Genomic DNA, 23,785 nt, shown 5'->3' on the forward strand with positions numbered 1-23,785 from the left:
GTGCGTGCGCCGGGAACGTGTGCGCGCGCGCGCGCGCGTGAAGGGGGGTGCTGCTCACTCCAGCTCCCCCCACCCCCACCCCCTCCTGCAGCGCACCCTCCTTGCCTCGCCGAGGCACCGACACAAAAACTATGGAGAGCAGCAGGGATGGAGGAGAGTGAGCAGCAACCAGCGGTCTCTCCTTCTGCCCCTGCCCGCGGACGGGACGCTTGAGCTGGCGGTGGCCTGGTGCTCCCGAAGCTGCTGCTGCCTCCGCCGCCGCTGCCGAGCCTTTGCCTAGACCCTCCCCTGCCTGGGCCCCAGCGCCACACCGGAGGGAAGAAGCCTAAAGAGGAAAGGGAGCGGGGTGGAGAGAGCAGCCCACGCCACCCCGGGATGGTCTTCCCTTCTCCTTCACCCCCATTTATGTTATATATTTCGGGCTCCCCACCCCCACCTTCCCTGGGTGCACGGGGTCAGCGGGCCAGGAGCACAGCTGGGGAGGACAAAGAGCTGCACACGAAGGCATCTCTGGGGCCCTTCGGCTTCGGAGCAACGCAACTCGGGGCTGGGCTGGGCTTGTGTATGCAGGGGAGGGAGGGATGAGAGCGGAGATACCTCTTTCACCTCGGGAGCTAGCGGCTGGCAGCTGAACCGGGCCTCCGCGGGCCAGCTCGCAAGTCTCGGAATAAAGGGATGCTCTGTCTTATTCAGTAAGCAGGTGCACTCGTGGGCCCCAAGGAACTGGGGAGGGCGCTGCCAAGACACGCACTGGGTTGTAGGGGGCCCGCGCAGCTGAGGCGAGGGAGCCGGGGGCGCGGGTGTGTGTGTGTGTGTGTGTGTGTGTGTACGGGGTGTAACTGTTTCTGTCACAGACTTGCCAGATGTAGGGGGGCGCGTACCAGGCGCCAACCTCCCCTTATCACACCACGAGCACCCATCCTCTGAATGTTCAGGAGAATGGCTCCCATTGGCTGCTGGAGTCGGTTGTGTTTGGCTAGCCAATGGGGAAGACCTGCTGCGGGACGGGGCCACACGCGGATAGAAGAAGGGGGGAAGCTAGTGGCGGCAGCTCCAGCAAAAGGGGACTTTGTTTCTGGGGCTAACCATTACAAGTCCAGGTGGAGGGATCTTGGGACATGGCATTAACCTCTCAGTGCCTTGCATGACCGATCCCTCCATATAACTATAACTCCTTGCAGAATGGTGGCATGCCAAAGGGAGTTGGAAGCCCTAGGAGTGTTCACACCCCCCCGCAACTGAATGTAGAACGAAGTGGTTGGGTCTAATTTGCCAGAAGCCTAGATTATGCTTGGAAGATGATAAATGAACCCAATTTTCTTATGGCATATCCTTCTCAAAGCTTATTAATAATCACACATCTTGCTGAAGACCAGTGTGCGCTCTCCCAAAAGTGATTTGAAGGGTCAGAGTTTGTTTGTTTGAAACTGACTTTACTGAGTTACAAGGCTCATACAATAAAACGCATCCATTTTATGTTTGTTTTTTAAGACTCCCTCCCACACACACACTTCATAGACCCGGGTAATTTGTACCACTAAGCACCGATACATGTGAAGGTCACGGATTCAAGCAGCAAATGTGAGTTGTCCTCTTATTTGCATGTGAGACAGAGCTGCAGGAAAAGAGTGTGACTAGATCCACTTCCCACAAAGAAAAAAAAAATCAGTGCATCAGTGGCAGATCTCTAAACCAAGTGGAACACTGAATACTCAGCCTAGTCCAAGTTATTCAAAATAACTGGGAAAACGGGGTCTTCTACTTAAAGCTTTTTAGTTGAGTTAGCAGATATATTTTTAGCTAACACTTTTATCATATATGTGGGTCACCTATTTCTAAAACCCTAGATCATACTATTCAACATTAAAACCATCCAGAGAAGGAATTCGTCTTAACTGGCTAGTCCAAGGTCATCAATATGAAAACCAATTACCATTGTACAGTATGAATTGCATTATTGTACAGTATTTTTTTCGATTGATGTCTAGATAATAGTATACTGGACTGTTCTTCTCTGCATTTGGAGCTAAGGTTACCAGTGATCATTATCTACAGAAGAGCAAAAGAGTTGTGTAAAAAAAGGGGGCGGGGAGGGTCTAACTATTAGTTAGGCCTATCCTAAAGGTAGAGCAGAAAGAGGCTTTGCCAATGCACAGCCAGGACGAATGCTAAATTATGAGAGATATTTACAAAGTAAATTTTAGATTCACATAATAAGCTTATTTTGATGTACGCTTCTGGCAAGAACTTATCCTGAGTTTGAGGATTCATACTGTATTTATAAGGTAGAAACTTTGATTTCTGGAAATGTGGTGTCTCAAGATGGGCACTTTACCCTAATTAAACGTGTTTCCTCTGTAGGGTAATATTTTGGGGGGCATTTTTGCTATATTTCTGGAATTAGTTCAATATGTGTATATTACTCTTGCAAAAACTGATAAAATATAAGTTTTAATGGAAAGGACAAGAAAAGAAATTTTATTGTACCTATTGCAAATAAATAAATAAATGTGCCATAACATCCCTCTTCTTTTTGTTGACTGAGTATCATTAACTGATTGTCTTTTGAATATACTCAGTGGTTTTCATAAGTACCTACCTGATCATCATGATTTTGACTGTGTTTTCCAAAGCCTCTTTCTTTTTTATTTATTATTAAACTTAAGCACATATAAACACAAACATTCTTACCATATGATCATTCCATTCTTGATATATCATCAATAACTCACAATATCATCACATAGTTGTATATTCATCATCATGATCATTTCTTAGAACATTTGCATCAATCAGAAAAAGAAATAAAAAGGAAACAGAAAAAATTCATACACACCATGTTCTTTACCCTTCCCTTTCATTGATCACTAGCATTTCAATCTGCTTAATTTATTTTAACATTTGTTCCCCCTATTATTTATTTATTTTTAATCCATATGTTTTACTCATCTGTTGACAAGGTAGATAAAAGGAGCATCAGACACAAGGTTTTCACAATCACACGGTCACATTGTGAAAGCTGTTTCACCCAAAGCCTCTTTCATCAACAGATATGATTAGCTTTGTATTTAATGAATCCATATTTATTATCGGTCCTCAGAAACATCAATCCTTTAAAATATCAAAAAAATATATTTTCATTTTATTGTGGAATTGATATTTTTTATATTTATTCCCCAAAGCAGCCCCAGGTAAAATGTTATCCATTGTCTGCAGTTCTAAACAGGAACCTGTTCTGCTTAATGGATAAGGAAATCCTGGATAATTTTCACCCAATAAAGACTGCTTTCTGGGTTAAAATTCCTAAAACAATGCCTTTGTAATTTCATTCCCTATCACCATTACACACACACACACATACACACACAAAAGCAACCTCATCATCTATAGGATTAGAACCAGACACTTTGCCAGTTGAAATCTGGTTCCACCATATATATCAGTTCTTCTTACAATTTGTCATAACCTGGCTCTGCCCCAGGCAGGTTGGCTTCTCATTATCCTCTGAATATGTGCTGGGATTGTTCGTTTTTATACCTCCAAGTCTTTTTTTTTTATGTAGTATATTTATTTATTTATTAACAAAAATTAGCAAACAAACAAAAATATTAACATATCATACCTCCAAGTCTTTTAATTTAACAAACAGTATGATGCTTCACAAAAGACACTTAAAGTATCTATGAGCTCCTTTAATCTTCTGAAAAACCCTATGAGTTTGGTAGATAAGAACTGGGAGGCACAGATAAATGACTTTCTCAAGGTCAAAGAGTTTAGGAAGTGGTAGAGTCAGGATTCAACCTGAGGAGGTCTGGAGCCAAAGTCAGTGGGCAAAACCACTTAAAGAAAACATTACCTTTGGTCACAATATCTTTCTTCCATTCTCCACCATCTCTTTGAATTTTACCACTTATTCTTCAAGGGACAGCTCAAGTAACACTTCTTGCATTTCCATGCCATACTTTTCCTTCTTCCTCTAGTACATCAGATATCATTTATCATTTAAATGAGTAGTATATGCCATCTCTCCCACTAGACAGTGATCACTTTCCATGTTTCTCATATCCTCCCAGACTCTCTTTTCCAGTACAGTGCAAGTGGCAAGTGCTCAATACATACTTGTTAAATGAATATGCAATCCAAATACTTGAAAAAGGCATGCTTGGCATACAACTAAAAATGTATTTCCCATTTAGCCTATATGGCATATTCAAACCACCTGTTTACAGTTAGCTCCTCCTCACCCTGCTCCTCCCAGAATTCTGAAAGAATTTTTCTCACAGAAAGTATGTGAAGCACGAACTCTTGCTAGCATCCCGCCCCCAAGCACGTAAGCTATTAGCAGGGAATTAGCCGCACGACCTGGTACAACATCTAGGACACAGAATTGGACGCGGCTGGTTACTTGGGTGGAGGTATTATTTTTGCAACTGCCCTAAATTTGAAATTATTTTAAAATTAAAAGTTAAGAAAGAGAGAGTGCGCGGAGCGATTATTTGTCCTGGAAACAGGGCTTGGATGGGTAAAAGCCAGCAATTTGTAAACGACGGAAGCCAGGTGCCCTAGCTCGGACCTATGGAAAACCTGGAAATGGACAACCTACAAAGAATCCGGAAAGCTTCGCTAGTGGTCTTAAACAGAATGAAATGTGGTACTGGTTCCACGCTTTGTGAGAAGCTATCTGTTCCCGCCATCGACACAACCTCACGAGTCCCTCCTAGGAAAGCTTTCCAAGCTCGCTCTGCCCCAGGCGTTGCCACCACTCCGCGGAAATTCATGACCCGGGGCCGAGGTCTTTGCAAGTGTGCAGCAGCTCGCGCATGCGTAAATCCACTCAAATCCTCCCCGCGTGTCTCGCTGTGCGGACCAATCGTCCTGCGGCGCCGAGTGCTGCGCCTGCGCGAAAGGCCTCAGGTCGCGGTTTCCCTTCCCCAGCTCCAATGCCTACCGGGAGGTGGGAGGAGGAGACTGCGTAGTGTGCGTGTAGAGGGAGGGAAGCCGGCCCGGGGGCTCACGGGGTTTGACCCGTTGGTCTGTGCGTGAGAAGAAAGGGAAGGAGGAGGGGTCCGGAAGACGTTTTGCCGAAATGTTCCGGTGCGGAGGCCTTGCGGCGGGTACCCTGAGGCAGAAGCTGACGCCGTTGGTGCGGACAGTGTGCGTCCGAGGCCCGAGACCTAGAAACCGGCTCCCAGGTGACTGACCGAGCCATTCCGGGCAACCCCCTCCCCCGCCCCCGCCGACCGAGGGCCTGGGCGCCATAGGCTCTCTCCCATGCCTTGCAGCCCTTCCTGCGATCCCCCTTTCAGAAATACTTAGCGTCCACCCAGTCTCTGCAGGAACTCCGAATTGGGATCCAAACCTTGGGTTTCTCACGTAGAGGAATCGGCCTGGCCATGCCGAGCTGACCTTCAAGGGAATTGAACCCCAGTAGTCAGCATGAGGCCTTTTCCTGGGAGAGTTTGCTGTTGAGGGATAACAGAACAACTGGCCATCTCATGTTGTCCAACGCCGCGTTCTCGCCGCCCTCTTCTCCGTTTTAAAGCAATGAGGTCGACTAGGAAGACTTTGTCATTTTAATGATGTGAGACTCTAAACAGGACTTTTAAGGCCTAAGCCTTGGGTTCCTTTCTGTAAATGAGGGTATTGCCTGCATTAACTTCCAAATCCCAGATGAGAACCGTAGATTTGAATATTCTGTGAAACAGGAACAGTGCAGTGCAAATAGTCAGTCGGTGGAGTACCAGACACGAGGAGTGTTGGCCCAGGATTAATTTGAGATGTCTTGTCAGTGTCGTTCTTGGTAGTCTTTGATGCTTAATAGTAACGATTTACAAAAACATTGTGTTTTGCCCTTCTTGAAGTTGTATCATCAAACTTCGTTGCTGGAAGGGATTTTTCTGCTTAAGTGCAACCCACTCATTTTATAGATGATAAACTGAGACATAAAAGTGAAATTACTTGCCCGAGGTTGATAGCTAATTAAAAGACAGAGCTAGTTTGCCTTGTCACAACTGCATACTGCGAACTAAAGTTTGACCTCAAAAGGTCTTAACCTCTCAGGAACTAGCCACATATCCAGGAATTTATCTGAACATGGCTTGAGGCTGCTTATATTTGTAATCTGCACAACTTCGTGGTGTAATGAATTATCCACTTACAGGAGGTACTTTTAAAAATCGGTAATCTTGGAGTGGCCGTCCCAAGACATTTGTCTTGAGGCCTCAGTGTCAGAGGTTATCCTCGGGGCTTTTCCAATGTGACAAGGTCTTCAGGGTGCTTTGAAAATAAAAAGTGGAAAATATTTCCTTTAGGTTCTTAATGTCTTTGCAAATGTGTATTTGAACAGTTTTTCCACTTGCTCTGCCTCAAGGAAATGTTTCCTGATGGGTCTTTCTGAAGTAAGTCCTAAAACATGTTATGTTTGGAGCTTAAAAACCCTGCCTCAGCTTTTTAACTAATGCCCCGGCCTATGGATGTCATTTGTGCGGGTTTTTTACATTGAAATGATGGTGTTCTGTGCAAATTGCACAGAAGTTTGAGAAGTATCAGTTAACCTGAAGATTTCACCCACACTGGCCTTTCACACTTTGTGTACTTATTTTGCTGAAGACTCACAACATTTTAGCAGCATTGTGAAGTCTGCCCAGAAGTTCTCATCAGTTAAACATGGATTTGCAAAGTTACATAGATTTATTAGACAGTTGAAGGTGGTTGTTGGTGGTAAAACACTGAAAAATTAAGACTTTTAAAAGTTTTTTTTTTCTATCACATGACTTTGAGGACCATTTACTGTGGAGTAATTTTTACTTCCCCATATATCCATGAATCTCCTTGTACGCACTTATTTGTCCTTTGGCCAAGCACCAGGGTATGATATCGCCTGCCTTTAAAAAGAAGTTATGATTCCCTCATTTTAGGAATTAACCCTATTTTGTGTCTCTGTTACTAAATGCTTTCTTAAAAAATTTGTTTATTTAACATAACAACATGCAAACACAAACATTCTTAACTAATGATCATTCTGTTCTCTATATATAATCAGTAATTCACACTATCATCACATAGTTGTATATTCATCATCATACTCATTTCTTAGAATATTTGCATCAATTCAGAAAAAGAAATAAAAAGACAACAGAAGAAAATTCGTGCGTATCATACCCCTTACCCCTCCCGTTCATTGATCACTAGCATTTCAATCTAAATTTATTTTAACATTTGTTCCCCCTACTATTTATTTTTATTCCATATGTTTTACTCATCTGTTGGTAAGCTAGATAAAAGGAGCATCAGACACAAGGTTTTCACAATCACACAGTCATATTGTAAAAGCTCTATCATTATACAATCATCTTTTAGAAACATGGCTACTGGAACACAGCTCTACATTTTCAGGCAGTTCCCTCCAGCCTCTCTGTTATGCCTTAACTAAAAAGGTGATATCTATTTAATGCATAAGAATAACCTCCAGGATAACCTCTCAACTGTTTGGAACCCCTCAGCCATTGACGCTTTATTTTGTCTCATTTCTTTCTACCCCCTTTCGGTCTAGAAGGTTTTCTCAATCCCTTGATGCTGAGTCCCAGGTCATTCTAGAATTTCTGTCTCAAGTTGGCAGGAAGGTCCACACCCCTGGGAGTCATGTCCCACGTAGAGAGGGGGAGGACAGTGAGTTTACTTGTCCTGTTGGCTGAGAGAGAGAGGCAGCATCTGAGCAACAAAAGAGGTTCTCTGGGGGGTGACTCTTAGGCCTAATTTTAAGTATGCTTAGCCTATCTTTACAGGGTTAAGTTTCATATAACAAACCCCAAGATTGAGGGCTCAGCCTATTGCTTTTGGTTGTCCCCACTGCTTGTGAGAATATCAAGAATTCTCCACTTGGGAAAGTTGAATTTTCCCCCTTTCTCGCCATTCCCTTTAGGGGGACTTTGCAAATGCTTTTTTACTCACTTTTCAAATCCTTCTGGGATTTATCGAGGCATCACTCTGGATCAGCCTACAAAATCTCATGCCCTGCTCAAGGTTCCATGTACTTATGGTGTTCAATTAAGCTGTCCACATAAGTTATGTTAGGAAATGCACTAGTCACAATATAATTTTTTGTACCAAATAAACAGCTAAATGCTTTTAATCTGATTTCTTTTTCACTTAGTAATTTCTACCATATGTTTTTGCAGAGGTAGGTAAATGGTTTGTACACTATTTACCCCTCACAGAATGGAGATAAATGGAAAAGCTTGCCCTTCCTTCCACCCACCCCCAACTTTGTCAGGAAGTTAGCAAATTTGAAACCTGCCTTACAATTATCCCATCCACATATGTCACGTTTGTCAGGTTCATCTTCATTATAGGGTCCTTTTTGCCATAAAACCATAATAACTACTATTTGTTTATTTACTTTATTTGTATGCTCTGCCCCCTTCCAGAAATGATTGAAGGCAACTAATAGTTACCACTTAAATTTGCATTTGCCACTGAGGAACAGATGGGTTAGGTAATAGATCTTTTCTGTCTTGCAATATTTTATTTGGTCACCAAACATGCTATCCATGTGATCAAATTGACTGCTGACCCCTGACCTGAGGTTTAAATGTTTGAACATTTTCTCTATTTGCAATCTTCTTTCTTTCCTTCTTACCGCTTTAAGAAGGAAACTAGACTCCTGTGGGCAGGGATCCAGCCCTCTTCGGCACTGCCAAATGATACTTTTCTTTAGAAGCTTAGAAGATGAGCCTTCCCCCACTCTTTCTGCTGAGGAGACACTTTCAGAAGAAAGTATCTGGAAAGTCAGCTTTTTTTGTAGCCAGTTAATAAATTATATTTTCTAGAACCGCTGTGACTTTTTGAGGGCATGTGCTGCATGTCTTAACTTTCTTCTAAATGATGTTTCCAGAAGTTGCCTGGTCATTATTCAATTGGAGGGTTGACGCAAAACCGATTGAATGATGATTTCTAGGAGAGAGTTGTGGGTATCCACATAATTCATATGATCACACAAGTTTGGGGAATAGTATTTTGAATAACTAGTCATTCTTTCCCTTCAGTTCCATTGACCAAAGAATTAAAAACCAAACTGAGCAACCTTGAGTCCCTTGTAATTGGTAGCAAGCTCATTTTTTGATATTCAGAACAGTATCAGCTATTCTCCCCTCCTAAATTCTGCACTCTTGAGGACAGGGATTATGTCCCACTTATCTTTATGTCTTCACCTCTGGCACATATATAGTAAAGTTTTAGTGATGGTTTATTGAAGCAGACTGAACCCTAGTATTTTGGAGGATTTAACTGTAGAACAGAGTTATTAGATTATTTTTGCTATCCAAATCACTTTTAATATGGTGCCTTTCATCAGAGTAGTTCACACTGTACTCTACTTATTACTACTGTGATTTTTCTAAAATTCCAGCAAGAGTTAATGCTGAGAAAAAAAAAGCTGATAAAGGTAAATAATTGTTGGGTTCCTTTTTTTTTAATTTTTTTTTATTAATCAAAAAAAAGAAAAGAAATTAACACAACATTTAGAAATCATTCCATTCTACACATGCACTCAGTAATTCTTAGTATCATCACATAGATGTATGAGCATCATTTCTTAGTACATTTGCATCGATTTAGGAAAAGAACTAGCCAAACAGCAGAAAAAGATATAGAATGTTAATATAGAGAAGAGAATTAAAATAATAATACTAATAAAAAAATATATATATAAAAAGAAAAAGAAAAAAAACAAAAACAAAAGATACAAACAAACAGACAAACAAACAAAAAACTATATTTCAGGTGCAGCTTCATTCAGTGTTCCAACATAGTTACATTACACTTAGGTATTATTGTGCTGTCCATTTTTGAGTTTTTGTGTTGGGTTCCTTTTGAAGAGATATTTAGCCCAATGGACAGCCTATCTAGGCGTGTCTTATCCTGTGTTTTATCCATGTTGGAAAAAATCAGTTTGATATTCAAGAAATTAGTCTCAGGAGCATACAGACCTCTTAACCATTTGCTCTTCCTAAGTACCTCAATGGTGTAGATGTATTTCTGGAAAAATGGGGTAATAGCTAAACAGGAGATTATGAAATCTATATGAATGAACTTGCTGGTTTAGGTACTATTCTAATGCTGTTATTCTGTGGTATTCAGTGTTACTAATTTATTATTAAGCACCCTGAAATAAATGGGATCTGGCTAACACTTCTTTGCAAAAGAATTTTTCAAAATGTTCAGTTCTTATCAATAAAATTCAGAAGAATTTCTATTTTTTTCTTCATGTATTAATTTGACAAATATTTATTGACCAGATATCTACTGTGTGTCAGACACTGTTATATACAGCAAATTGGTTTATCAAGACTTGACTCCATAGCATGGAAAAGAAAGCTCTACCACTATATCTTGGCTTGACTGCAGAAAAATCTACAACCCGTAAACTGGGGCAATAATGAGAAGTCAAGAAGTGAAAAGGCATGTTCAGTTGTGATGTAAAATTTCCTAAAATTTTGAAGATATGGTGGGAAAGGTGTGGGAGTAATTTTATGTAAAAGAAACTTGGGGAGGAGGGATGTAAATATCCACGCAGTACTTATCTCAGCACCTTTTACAAAACTAAAGTTACTTTGTAGGTACATAAAAAATTGGTTTGTTAATTATAATACTGTTTTATATTTCTTTTCAAACAGTAGTTCAATTGAGCTTTCCGAAAAGCAACCAGTAACAGAATAAACACATCAGTATTATATTAGAACAGTGTATTTTTGATGTCTGGATTTAGAACCTTCTGGAGGATTAAACAATTAAAAAAATTTTTTTCAGTAAATGAACTTGGGATGCCCTCTCTCTCAGCCAATATAAGCATACTCACTGCCCTCCCCCTCTCTGTGTGGGACATGACTCCCAGGGGTATGAACCTTCCTGGCAACGAGGGACAGAAATCCTAGAATGAGCTGGGACTCAGCATCAGGGGATTGAGAAAACCTTCTAGACCGAAAGGGGGAAGAGAGAAATTAGACAAAATTAAGTGTCAATGGCTGAGAGATTCCAAACAGAGTCGAGAGGTTATCCTGGAGGTTATGCATACGCGTTAAATAGATATCACCTTTTTGGTTAAGGTGTAACAGAGAAGCTGGAGGGAACTGCCTGAAAATGTAGAGCTGTGTTCCAGTAGCCATGTTTCCTGAAGATGATTGTATAATGATACAGCTTTCACAGTGTGACTGTGTGATTGTGAAAACCTTGTGTCTGATGCTTCTTTTTTCTACCTTATGGACAGATGTGTAAAACCTATGGATTAAAAATAAATAAATAATAGGGGGAACAAACGTTAAAATAAATTTAATAGATTGAAAAAAATGAACTTGGGGTGGAGGTAGGGGACAAATTAAATACACTGAACTCAACCACATGGAATGTCTAACTGGTTTCATTTCTAAGCTCTGACAGTTATCCATTTCTCCTTCTGGTGCTTTATCATTTTTATGGACTTCTAAAAATCAAAATCTTGCCCAGATTGAGATAAGTCTCTCTAACCCTTTCAGATTTTTTTTTATGATTTACTGTTATTTCCAAATACAAGCCATTTTCTTTCACAAGATGATGAAAGATTTCTAAAGCAAGTAAGAAGTAAGAACAGTAAACAAAACTAGGTTTCCACTTCTGAGTATATAGGTCCATAGTTATTTTTTTTTAACTTTTTTATTGTATAATATAACATATATGCAAAGCAAAGAAAGAAAAAAGCAATGGTTTTCAAAGCACTCTTTACCAAGTAGTTACAGGACAGGTTCCAGAGTTTGTCATGGACTACCATAAATCTCAGATTTTTTCTTCTAGCTGCTCTAGTACATAGGAGTTTGGAAGGAATAAATATATATATTTTTAACATCGCAGTCGTGGATTCATAGTTTTTTTATCTGCAGTTCACAAATCCAAATGGCACTAAAAAATCAAGGTTTTTTGTAACTCCTTTGCTAGTGGAAGCTGACCTGGACTGGAGAGAGGCTATTTATAAAGTTTTATTTATCTCAGTGTGATAGGTTATAGAAGTATTAATATGTTTCACTGTGGGTAGCTGCCCCTTACTGTGCTGGGTGTAATCTAATATTGGTGTATGCACTATATATATATGTATGTGTATATATATATATATATATTAATCCAAACAATTCTGAATTCTGAAAAGCACATGGTCCCAGGGATTTCAGGTAAGAGACTTCAATCCTGAGTTGGATTTGTTTTTGCCCCTCTGTGGCCTGAAATTTTGAGAACAAAGGAAAGTTCCCTATTTTTAAGTTCTACAAGTACATGTGGAATGCTACTACCATGTCCATTCTGTTTGTCTTTTTAAAGCCTAGTCAGGGCGGGAGCATACCAATCTCTAGACTAGTAGCTCTTAAGGTGTGGTTCTCAGACCAGCTGTATTAACATTACCTGGGAACTTGTTAGAAATGAAAAATTTTGAATCCTATCCCAGATCTACTGAATCAAAAACTCTGAGGATGGGACCCAGCCATCTTTGTTTTAACAAACCCTCCAGTGATTATTATACACGCCCAAGCTTGAGAACAACTGCTCTAGATCAGGGTCGGCAAACTACTGCCCACAGTCTATGGTTGCTTTTGCGCAACAACCAACAGGGGCAGAGTTGCGTATTTGTGATAGAGACCATGTGTCCTACAAAGCTGAGGATATTTACTGTCTGGTCCTTTACAGAAAAAGTTTACCGATCCCTGCTCTAGATCAACAGTCACCATGAGGAATATTGCAAGCAGAGAAGGTACTAAGACCTTCCTTCATTTGAAAATGTCAGCATCCCCCAAAGAGAGAGAGAAATTTCTGAACTCCTTCCCCTTCCACATGCAAGAGTATTTGTGATCATTAGATCATTACGTAGCTGTAGATAGTTTTTGTGGTTTTTTTAAATGCAATTTTGAGATATAGTCACACACCATACAAGCCATACGACATATACAATCACTGTAGATAGTTGGGTTTTTTTTTTCTGCAATCACAGTCACGTTGAGAAAACTATATCATTATACAATCGTCTTCAAGAAATATGGCTACTGAAACACAGGTCTACATTTTCAGGCAGTTCCCTCCAGCCTCTCCATTACATCTTGACTAACAAGGTGATATCTATTTAATGTGTAAGAATAACCTCCAGGATAACCTCTCGACTCTGTTTGAAGTCTCTCAGCCTCTGATACTTTATTTTGTCTCATTTTTCTCTTCCCCCTTGTGGTCGAGAAGGTTTTCTCAATCCCTTGATGCTGAGTCCCAGCTCATTCTATGATTTCTGTCCCACGTTGCCAGGAAAGTTTTCACCCCTGGGAGTCATGTCCCACGTAAAGGGGGGAGGGCAGTGAGTTTGCTTGCCATGTTGACTGAGAGAGAGAAGCCACAGCTGAGCAACTAAAGAGATTCTCTGGGGGCGATTTTTAGGCCTAATTTTAAGTAGGCTTAGCCTATCCTTTACGGGGATAATTTTCATATGAACGAACCCCAAGGTTGAGGGCTTGGCTTATTGATTTGATTGTCCCCAGTGTAGATAGTTTTAATGGAAATAATCTTTATATTATTTTGGAGGAGTAAGAACCAAGTATTTGGTGGACATTTTTTTTTATTGTATAATATATGTAAAGCAAAGAAAGAAAAAAGCAATAGTTTTCAAAGTACACTTCAACAGGTAGTTACAGGACAGATCCCAGAGTTTATCATAGGCTACTGCACCATTATCTCAGATTTTTCCTTTTAGCTTCTCCAGAATATAGGAGGCTAGAAGGAATAAATATTTTTTTTATTATCACAACCAAGTGTTTTTTTTCTTTTTTTGTGAAAAATAGCATGTATATTATGTTTAAAAAAGCAATAATTTTTGAAGCACAGCACAACAATTAGTTGTAGAACAGATTTCAGAGTTTATTATGGGTTACAATTCCACAATTTTAGATTTTTACTTCTAGTTGCTCTAAGATACTGGAGACTAAGAGAAATATCAATTTAATGATTCAGCAGTCATATTCATTGTTAAACCCTACTTTCTCTGTATAACTCCTTGGTGGACATCTTAAGTTTTGTCATTCTGAAAAATATTTCATAGTCCAAAATTCTTCAGTTCCATAGGGGAGAAGAAATTCAGTTTTTCTTGAATTTTTGTGAAGTTTTTCCCCTGAGCTTTAGCATTTCTATATTCCAGCATATTATCTTTCATGATATTCCAGCATATTATCTTTCATGAAAGGCTGAGCTATGTCCTAGTTAGATTGTGTTTCAGGGTTTTATTATTTTGTGCAAAGTTTAAGCCATTTAGATTACTCTTTGAATGATTGTTATAATGTGCCTGGTAGCTGGTGGTTAACTGTTTATATTTAGTCATCTCTCTGTTTGCTTCATTTATTGTGAAGGTGTGAGGGGAGAGGTGTTTGATGAACTGCCCATATGTTTTTCATTATAATTTCTGGAAGCTGTAAATTCCCTCCCTGGGCCTCATTAAATTGTACTTTAAAATACTCTGAAAACTTAAGAATATACATTTAGATATCTTTAGTATTTGTGTAGACAGTTTTGATTATATTTTTCTTGGTCATTTAACAGCACCACACAGCCTAGTGGGTAGTAAATCTTTACTTGTACAATGCATTGATGTTTAGTCATAAATATGTATTAACTATTTTATTTTTGTGTGTGTGTCTTAATAAATTGTGTTCCTTAGGCAACTTGTTCCAGCGATGGCATGTTCCCCTAGAACTCCAGATGACAAGACAAATGGCTAGCTCTGGTCCATCAGGGGGCAAAATCGATAATTCTGTGTTAGTCCTTATTGTGGGCTTATCAACAATAGGAGCTGGTGCATATGTAAGTAGAAAAGCAGCTTGCGTAAAGAAGCTGCCAAACAGCTCCTGTTAATGGACTCAATACTACTCTGCTTTCAAACTTTTGCAATTAATTCCCTTTTCTCCTTTTGGAAGGATTTGCAAAATGCCTTCTTTAAAGTGCCTACTGTCTAATATCCTAAGAGAGCCAGTTTGGGAATGATTGATTGATTGTTCTCTGCTCTTTTCACTTTTTTTTTTTTTTTACTCTTTACTTGAAAGATACTATATTTTCTTAAATTCGACTAACCCCCAAAATTGTATATATTCTTTTGGATGTGGCACACTAACCTGTGAATAAGGTCAGAATTCATTGCAGCTCCTTAGCACAATATTTGACTTTGACCCATTTGTAAAAGATTTCCTTTTTCTCAACTTAAGGTAAACATTAAAAAAAAACAGCCTTCAATCCAGAATATTAAATACTCCTAAAAGGAAAACTACCCATGAATCTTATCCTAAGACTAAATTATAGAAGCAGGCCTAGTATCTCCAATGAATTTAGAATAGAATTTGTGTGAGGTACAGAAGCATGGTGTTTAACTACTATATAGTATTGGCATAATTATAGCTACCTTAAAATGAATTCTGATCAGCTTAGTTGGTCACAGAGGGATTATTCCTTGGGTTTTTTTTGTTTGTTTTTTGTTTTTACCTTGACAGGGTGTTTTTTTTTTTTCTTCACGATGACTAAGCAGATCAGTTTAAAGTTGGATCATATAAGGTTGAGTGAACCAACTTAGATAACACCTAGTAATACCTCGATTGAAGGAAGCTTTTTGTTTTATTTAACTAAGAACAATTTTAATTCTTTATATGTTGGCAAGACTGAACTTATTTTTGTTCTTTGATCACTAGGTTAAAAAAGGGACATGAAAATGATTTTGTTAGATATGTCCTCATACCCTAACCTGATTCCCACATGCCCACAAGAAGTAGAAAGCTCTTGCCAGTTGTGAGTAAATTAAAGTAAGAAATAGGTGAACCCTGTCTGTTGAAATTAGTCATTTTCCTCTAATCCTGGAGCAGCTTTTTTTTTTTTCTTTTTTAGCACAGGATAACCAAAAAATGCTTCCCTGTCTTTGTATTGAACATTTCTTCATTAATACTTAGTGCTTTTTCTATTTCCTTTTGTTTCTTTCTTGGCCTTATCTTCACTTACAGTTGTGCAGTGTCATCAACTAGGATCCCCTTCTAGATCACTAGCGTCTACAGGTGCTTCTGGGAAAGATGGCAGCAGCCTAGCATACTTCTTAATTGTAGGAGCAACAGTCACTGGGGCAGGAGTTTATTATGTAAGATGCTTACACTAAAATATATTTTGGGGAAGGGTGGGTGAGATCATGGCACTAATGAGAACTTGAAGTATTAGAATACAATAAAATATTCACAGCATGTGCTTAGTAGGTATTTATTAAAGGGACATTGTCAGTCACTAGGGAGTCCTCAGAGCTCATTCTTCAAACTGTTTAAGTCCTACTGGATATATCTAAAGCCATAAATTGAATGATTATTACAAAACCCTGCATCAACCCTTTCTTTGAAACTTTTGCCAATTTTGTAATTATTTTTTATGATGCTAAATTATATTGTGCTTTAGTGCTGCATACCTAACAGAACAGTCTCATACAGTAAACATTGAATAAGCAAATAAAGGTAACTTGAACACCATTCAGTTTGAATCATTTTAGGTAAAAATGTAATTTTTGTGTTTTGTGGGAAACAATCAATTAACCTGACTGTTATTGCGCAAAGGCATTTTATTGAATGGTTCTCAGGAGGTCTAAAAAGGCATAGAAATTGAAATACTCTCCCTACTCACCCTCAACCTTGGTTTCAAAGTAAATTCATTTGGCAGTGTCCCTTTTTTAATCCCTAATTGGATCCAGCTAGTGGCTGAAGTGGTACAAGCTAACACATTTTTGTAGATTGCTGCTTTCTTAAATGCTTCTCATTCGTAATTCACATACTACCCTCTGAGCCTTAACGTTTCCATTTCGTCTCTCTCACACAGTATTTCCCATCTGTTTCACTCCATTCATTAAGAAATAGATTTAAAGTGTTTGGGTTTGATAACATTTGTGACAATTTAAATCTATTGAACCCCTGGTTTATGTTGCTGTACCAGAGTTGGATGGCCTTCACAGAGCTGACCAGGCAAATTCCCTTGATAGCAGGCCACAAGATAGGGCTGGTTACTGTTGCTTTCTTCCACCTTAGAAATATCTAAGAAGTGCAAGCTCCTCTCAAGCCATTCCGTTAAATGCCTCCTTGCCCTCTGTGTTTATCCAACACTGGTAATAATAAAGGTACTATAGTATAGCATTCCGGGTTAAGTGATAAGCTTTTGTCTACCTACAATTGCTGTTAAACTATGTTATACAGTTTATTAGTTTTTTTTGTTTGTATTTTGTTTTGCATGGGCAGGCACTGGGAAACGAACCTGGGTCTCTGGCATGGCAGGTGAGAATTCTGCCACTGAGCCACTGTTGGACTGCCCTGTATTATGTTTTAAATTATGAAAAACTTGATCTGGGATGTCTTAGACTTTTTTTTCTGAAATTGGTTTTAGTCTCAAGAGAACTATTAACTTAAAATCAGAGTTCAGATTTGTTGAAAATGTGACTGTGAGTCATAGCTTTTTTCCCTCAAATGAGGAAATTTCCTAATTTAAGTATAAATCATACTTTGGCAATTAAGTAATAAAATCTACTTTAGCATTTCCTGTATTGGAAGCTCTATACCTTCTCTCCTTCCCAACAAGAGAAGGGAGCAGTACTAAAAACATGGAAGGTTTTTCTAAAATGTTTGCCTGGCATCCAAACTTTAAACCAATGACTTTTTTTTTTTTTTACCATGAATCCAAAGTAAGAAATATATTTTATCTGTAACCCATTATATACTTTAGACACATGAAACTAAAATAAAATTTCAGGTCATAGTATTCTTACTATATGTGGTCTACTCTAATGTTTTCTGTCATCTTCTATGTTTTTTTAAGCACTGGTCACAACCTATTCACAGTATTTGAGAAACACTGATCTGAACAGTGCTTTTGCTCCTTAGATTTCAAATATGAACTCCTGATTGGCATGGATGTGAGAATTTCTCCTCTTCTTTTGCTGATTAGATTCCTCATCTCAGTCCTCTGTTATCTGTCAGGGAACAGAGCCAAATCAGCCTTTAGAATATTTAATAAGATTTAACATTTGGGCCCTTTGTTTGTGTTCACCTGATAGGGTCATATTACCTCATACAGAAAATTACCTGTTTCCTTTCAAATTCCTTCAAGTTGAGTAAACACTACCATGTTCATCTGTTCAGCAGAAGAAATGGTCTCCACTAATAATTTTCAAAAATTTGTAGTTTTTCCTAACTAGGCTTGTGTTCACATCATTATATTAGAAATCTGTGCAAACTGAGGATACAGGAAGCCTTAGGGGAAAGGCAAATTTTGATTTTGTTTGTCTATAAACTTATATCAGAACATTTTGCTTCAAAGCTGATATACATATAACAAACCTCATTCTTGCCATCTCCTGGCTAAACTTAAAGGTATTTTTTGGTCTGCTTTTTCTCTCATGTTTGGAGCCATTAGGATATCTGAGCTGAGCTTAGGCTATTTTCGGATACCCCTCTCAATGAGAACATGGCTCCAACTTATTTCTCTGTTCACTCCCATTGACCAGATCAAGCCATCTTTTTAGGTAAAGTCCCTTTCTTAAAAGAAATGTTGTAGGTATGATATTAATACTGGACTTGTATATGGTATCCTATGCCAAGATAAAAATTTCTTTCTAAAATTAATGTTAATTGAATTTGGTTTATAAATTTGAAAAATTTAGCTGTAAATTCAAGGAATAACAACCTGTGCTTTCTACTCCATTCATCTCATGTTAAAATGTTTCCATGCTGGAACCTTAAGCCTAGGTTTCAAGGTTCAGGGCCCTGTTGCTGCACTTTGCCAAATGGACAGCTCTGTAAGGGAGTAATAGAAATATTCTTAGAACATGTTTTATTATACTTCTCAAATTGTCTCTATTTTCTCCTGCAATTAGTTGATAATCTGGAGTTTCATTTGACATAGAATCATTTAAATTCCTATCTGGTTGTCCCTAAAGTACAAAAGAGCAAAAGTGTTGTATTCAAGTCATTCTTGCCTACTGCTTGCTTTTTAAATCTTCAATAAATAAACTGTAGTGCTGCATGTTTAAAAAAAACAGTCATATGGTAAGGGGCAAAAGGATAGAAAAGAGAGTCTATTTGAGATATAGTAGGTAGGTAAGCAAAGTATTTGACCCTTAATAAATAATCTGTGTACAGTATTTATTAATAAGACTACTCCTGCCTCATCAGTTTAGAAAAAGGATGGACCAATGAGGGGAAGATGAGTTATTCTGTAATATTAGGATACGGGCAGCCATGTTTCAGGGCATTATCTGAGTTCCTTGTAGTTCCCCAGCAAAACTTTAAGCATCAACCAGGAAAACGTTATGTCCCTGATTCCTATCTAGGACCATGTAGATTGCTTTCACAACTAATGTCCAGTGTAGTCCAGACCCCTTTCTGTGTTTAATCTAATTAAGTTTAGGTCTTCCTAGCACTTTATTCATCTAGTATAAAATGTTTTCATTTTTTCTTTAGCTGTACCTTCAGAATGAAATTTGAGGACAGTTCTTTACACAGAACCTAAAAAAAAAAATCAAACTGGGACATTTTCATTTGTTTACCTGTATTTTTTTTCACACCAACAATATGCATACCCACTATATCTTATTTTTTAAGAAGAAAATAATTTGCCTTAGTAGTTTAACATAGAGGAATTAACCTCACGGAGACAAAAGCTTATCACTTAATTGAAAAATAATGATTTTATAAATGGTATGAGCAGACTGTATGGTGAAATATATTTTCTCCCTGTTTGCGTCTGCAGGCCTACAAGACTATAAAAGACGACCAAAAGAGATACAATGAAAGAATTTCAGGGTTAGGGCTGACACCAGAAGAGAAACAGAAAAGGGCGACATCATCTGGTGAGTCCTCTCCTCAGCTGTCACTATTATTTGAGACTAAGTATATAAAGGGAAAGTTATGAATCGTTTAGATGCTACACGTTAAGAATCTCTTGTAGAAGCAATAATGCTGTGAGATTATAAACTTTCCGAAGCAAAACTGTTTACCTCAGAAATGAGGGAGATTTGTTAAAGTGTTTGAAACTTGAATTTAAGAATAAAATTAATGAAGACTGTAATAGGTTGTTTTTCCTTATGTTAGACTCTTAAAAAAGGCAAACTTTTTTAAAAGGCAGGTTTGGAAATTATAATCATGAGAAAGGAGAAGGAAGCCATTTTTTTAATAAAAATTTTTATTTTTATTAATGAAACCAATCAACATACAATATGAACATTCTTTTTTCTCATCGCATAGTTGTATATTCATGATCCTCCCCATGTTCCTCCCCTGCTCCCATCTCCCTTAGAATAAAAGCCAAATCTTCACCATGTCCCCAAAATTCCTACACAATCTGACCCCATTACCTTTATGATCTCATCTCCCATCACTCTCCTCATCACTCAGTGTGCTCTAGCCACACTGGCCTCGTTGCTGTTCCTCACACATGCCAGGTAGCCTCCCTCCTCAGGGCCTTTGTGCTTGCTTGCTGTTCTCACTGCCTAGAACACTCTTCCTCCCAGATAATCTGATAATTTGCCCACCCACTTGTAGTATATTCAAATGTCACCTCACTTTAGAGGCATTTCCTAAAAAACATATCTAAAATAGTTCCATTCACCAGCACTTTCCATCCCCTTATCTACTTTATGTCATGTTTTTCTACAAAGCACTGATCACCGCCTGATATACTTTATATTTATTGTGGTTAGTGTTTGGTTCTCCTTAATAGACTGTAAGCTCCACGAAAGCAGAGACTTTTGTTTTGTTCACTGCTGTATCCCCATTGCCAAAAAGGAACAGTACATAGTCATATTTAGTACACACTCAATAAATATTTGTGGACTAAAAAAAATGATATGTATATTCATGATCATTTCTTAGAACATTGGCATCAATTCAGAAAATAAATAAAAAGAAAACAGAAAATTCATACATACCATATTTATTTCTTTTTAATCCATATGTTTTACTCATCTGCCCAATAAGGTAGCTAAAAGAAGCATCAGACACAAGGTTTTTACAATCACATGGTCACATTGTAAAAGCTCTATCATTATACAATCATCTTCAAGAAACATGGCTACTGGAACACAGCTCTACATTTCAGGCAGTTCCCTCCAGCCTCTCTGTTAAGCCTTAACTAAAAAGGTAATATCTGTATAATGCATAAGAATAACCTCCAGGATAACCTCTTGACTGTTTGGAACCTCTCAGCCATTGACATTTTATTTTGTCTCATTTCTCTCTACCCCCTTTCAGTTGAGAAGGTTTTCTCAATCCCTTGATGCTGAGTCCCAGCTCATTCTAAAATTTCTGTCCCACATTGCCAGGAAGGTCCACACCTCTGGAAGTCATGTCCCACGTAGAGAGGGGGAGGGCAGTGAGTTTGCCTGTCGTGCTGGCTGAGAGAGAGAGTCCACGTCTGAGCAACAAAAGAGTTTCTCTTGGGGGTGACTCTTAGGCCTAATTTGAAGTAGGCTTAGCCTGTCCTTTGTGGGGTTAAGTTTCATATGAACAAACCCCAAGATTGAGGGCTCAGCCCATTGCTTTGATTGTCCACACTGCTTGTGAGAATATAAAGAATTCAACTTGGGCAAGTTGAATTTTCCCCCTTTCTCACCATTACCCCAAGGGGACTTTGCAAATACTTTTTTATTTACTGTTCAAATCCTTCTGGGATTTATTGAGGCATTACTCTGGACAAACCTACAAAATCTCATGCCCTCTCACAAACAGTGGGGACAACAAAAGCAATGGGCTGAGCCCTCAGTCTTGGGATTTGTTCATATGAAACTTAACCCTTCAAAGGATAGGCTAAGCCTACTTAAAATTAGGCCTAAGAGTCATTCCCAAGAGAACCCCTTTTGTTGCTCAGATGTGGCCTCTCTCTCAGCCAATATGACAAGCAAACTCACTGCCCTCTCCCTCTCTACGTGGCGCATGACTCCCAGGGGTGTGGACCTTCCTGGCAATGTGGGACAGAAATCCTGGAATGAGCTGAGACTTAGCACCAAGGGATTGAGAAAACCTTCTTGACCGAAAGGGGTAAGAGAGAATGAGACAAAATAACATGTCAGTGGCTGAGAGATTCCAACAGAGTTGAGAGGTTATCCTGGAGGTTATTCTTATGCATTAAATAGATAGCACCTTTTAGTTAGGGCACAGCAGAGAGGCTGGAAGGAACTGCCTGAAAATGTAGAGTTGTATTCCAGTAGCCATGTTTTTTGAAGATGATTGTCTAATGATATAGCTTTCACAATGTGACTATGTGATTGTGAAAACCTTGTGTCTGATGCTCCTTTTATCTACCTTATCAACAGATGAGTCAAACATATGGAATAAAAATAAATAATAGGGGAAACAAATGTTAAAATAAATTTAGATTGAAATGCTAGTGATCAGTGAAAGGGAGGGGTAAAGGTATGGTATGTATAAATTTTCTTTCTGTTGTCTTTTTATTTCTTTTTCTGAATTGATGCAGATGTTCTAAGAAATGATCATGATGATGAATATACAACTATGTGATGAAAAAAACAAAAATTAAAAAAAAAATTTCATGCCCTACTCAAGGTTCCATGTACTTATTGCATTCAATTAAGCTGTCCACATAAATTATGTTTGGAAATGCACTAGTTGAAAAATATAAATTTTGTACCAAATAAATATTTTTTGCTTTAGTCTCACAGATAAGTTAACGTTTCAAAATATTATCATCTATTTTCAACGCCCTACATTATAGACATTCCTTTGTTCTTCCTCATGGCAAAACATTTTTAAATTTGTACATTTAGTCACTATCATTATACACTCTAGGCATTGCTAGATTATACCATCTCAGTCTCTATCATCTATCTTTCCTTCTGATTTCATTTGTGCCCCCAGGCCTCCTCCCTCTATCATTCTCAGATTCAGCCTCATTCAGTGTTCTAACATTATTGTATTACGGTTAGGTAGTATTGTGCTATCCATTTCTGAATTTTTACCATCAGTCCTGTTACACAATCTGTATCCCTTCAGTTCCAATTACCCAATATCTACCCTATTTCTATCTCCTGATGGTCTCTGTTACCAACTGAAGTTTTCCAAGTTCATCCACGAATGTCAGTTCATATCAGTGAGACCATAGAGTATTTGTCCTTTTGTTTCTGGCTAACCTCACTCAGCATAACGTCCTTAAGGTCCATCCATGTTGTTACATACTTCATAACTTTATTCTGTGTTACAGCTGCATAATATTCCATTGTGTGTATATACCACAGCTTGCTTAGCCACTCGTCTATTGATGGACATTTAGGCTGTTTCCATCTCTTGGCAATTGTAAATAATGGTGTGCAAATGTCCATTTGTGTCTTTGCCCTCATGTCCTCTGAGTAAATACCTAGCAGTGGTATTGCCGGGTCATATGGCAATTCTATACTTAGCGGGAAGCCATTTTTTCAAAGAGGAAAATTTGAGTTTTTGGAGTTTCAATTTCTTATATCATACAGATATATCTATTTGCTGGGCCATCACTTCCATCCCAAATAATTCACTGATTTTCAGAGAGGACTATTTTAATCCTTTGATAAACCGAACAACTCTGAGTAGGCAATTAGTATTGCTTTCTTCGATGATACCTCCTTGTTGTTGAGCATTGTATAATAATCCCCAAATGACCTACCTAATTTCACCCCCCTGTCTTGCTTCCAAAAGGTGAAAGTGAATGTGATATTTTTCTCTTAGTCACTAGGAAGTTAATGGGAAGGGTA

The 23,785-nt window shown here is 38.6% G+C and overlaps 1 protein-coding gene across 2 annotated transcripts in view; it reads left to right on the forward strand.

Moving 5' to 3' along the window:
- The first annotated feature begins 4,931 nt into the window (after positions 1 to 4,931).
- AIFM1 (apoptosis inducing factor mitochondria associated 1) overlaps positions 4,932 to 23,785 on the forward strand; it is a 50,786-nt gene continuing 31,932 nt past the window's right edge. Inside the window, exons 1-3 of one of the 2 annotated variants that reach the window (XM_077145471.1) lie at positions 4,932 to 5,192; positions 16,029 to 16,159; positions 19,798 to 19,897. In XM_077145471.1, coding sequence (XP_077001586.1) covers positions 5,087 to 5,192; positions 16,029 to 16,159; positions 19,798 to 19,897 — 337 coding nt within the window. In that variant the 5' untranslated portion in view covers positions 4,932 to 5,086. Of the gene's footprint in view, positions 5,193 to 14,704; positions 14,848 to 16,028; positions 16,160 to 19,797; positions 19,898 to 23,785 lie in introns of both variants that reach the window. The other variant, XM_077145470.1, reaches the window with a different exon arrangement.

Source organism: Tamandua tetradactyla, chromosome X (genome assembly GCF_023851605.1).
Source record: "Tamandua tetradactyla isolate mTamTet1 chromosome X, mTamTet1.pri, whole genome shotgun sequence".
NCBI classification, from domain to species: Eukaryota; Metazoa; Chordata; class Mammalia; order Pilosa; family Myrmecophagidae; genus Tamandua; species Tamandua tetradactyla.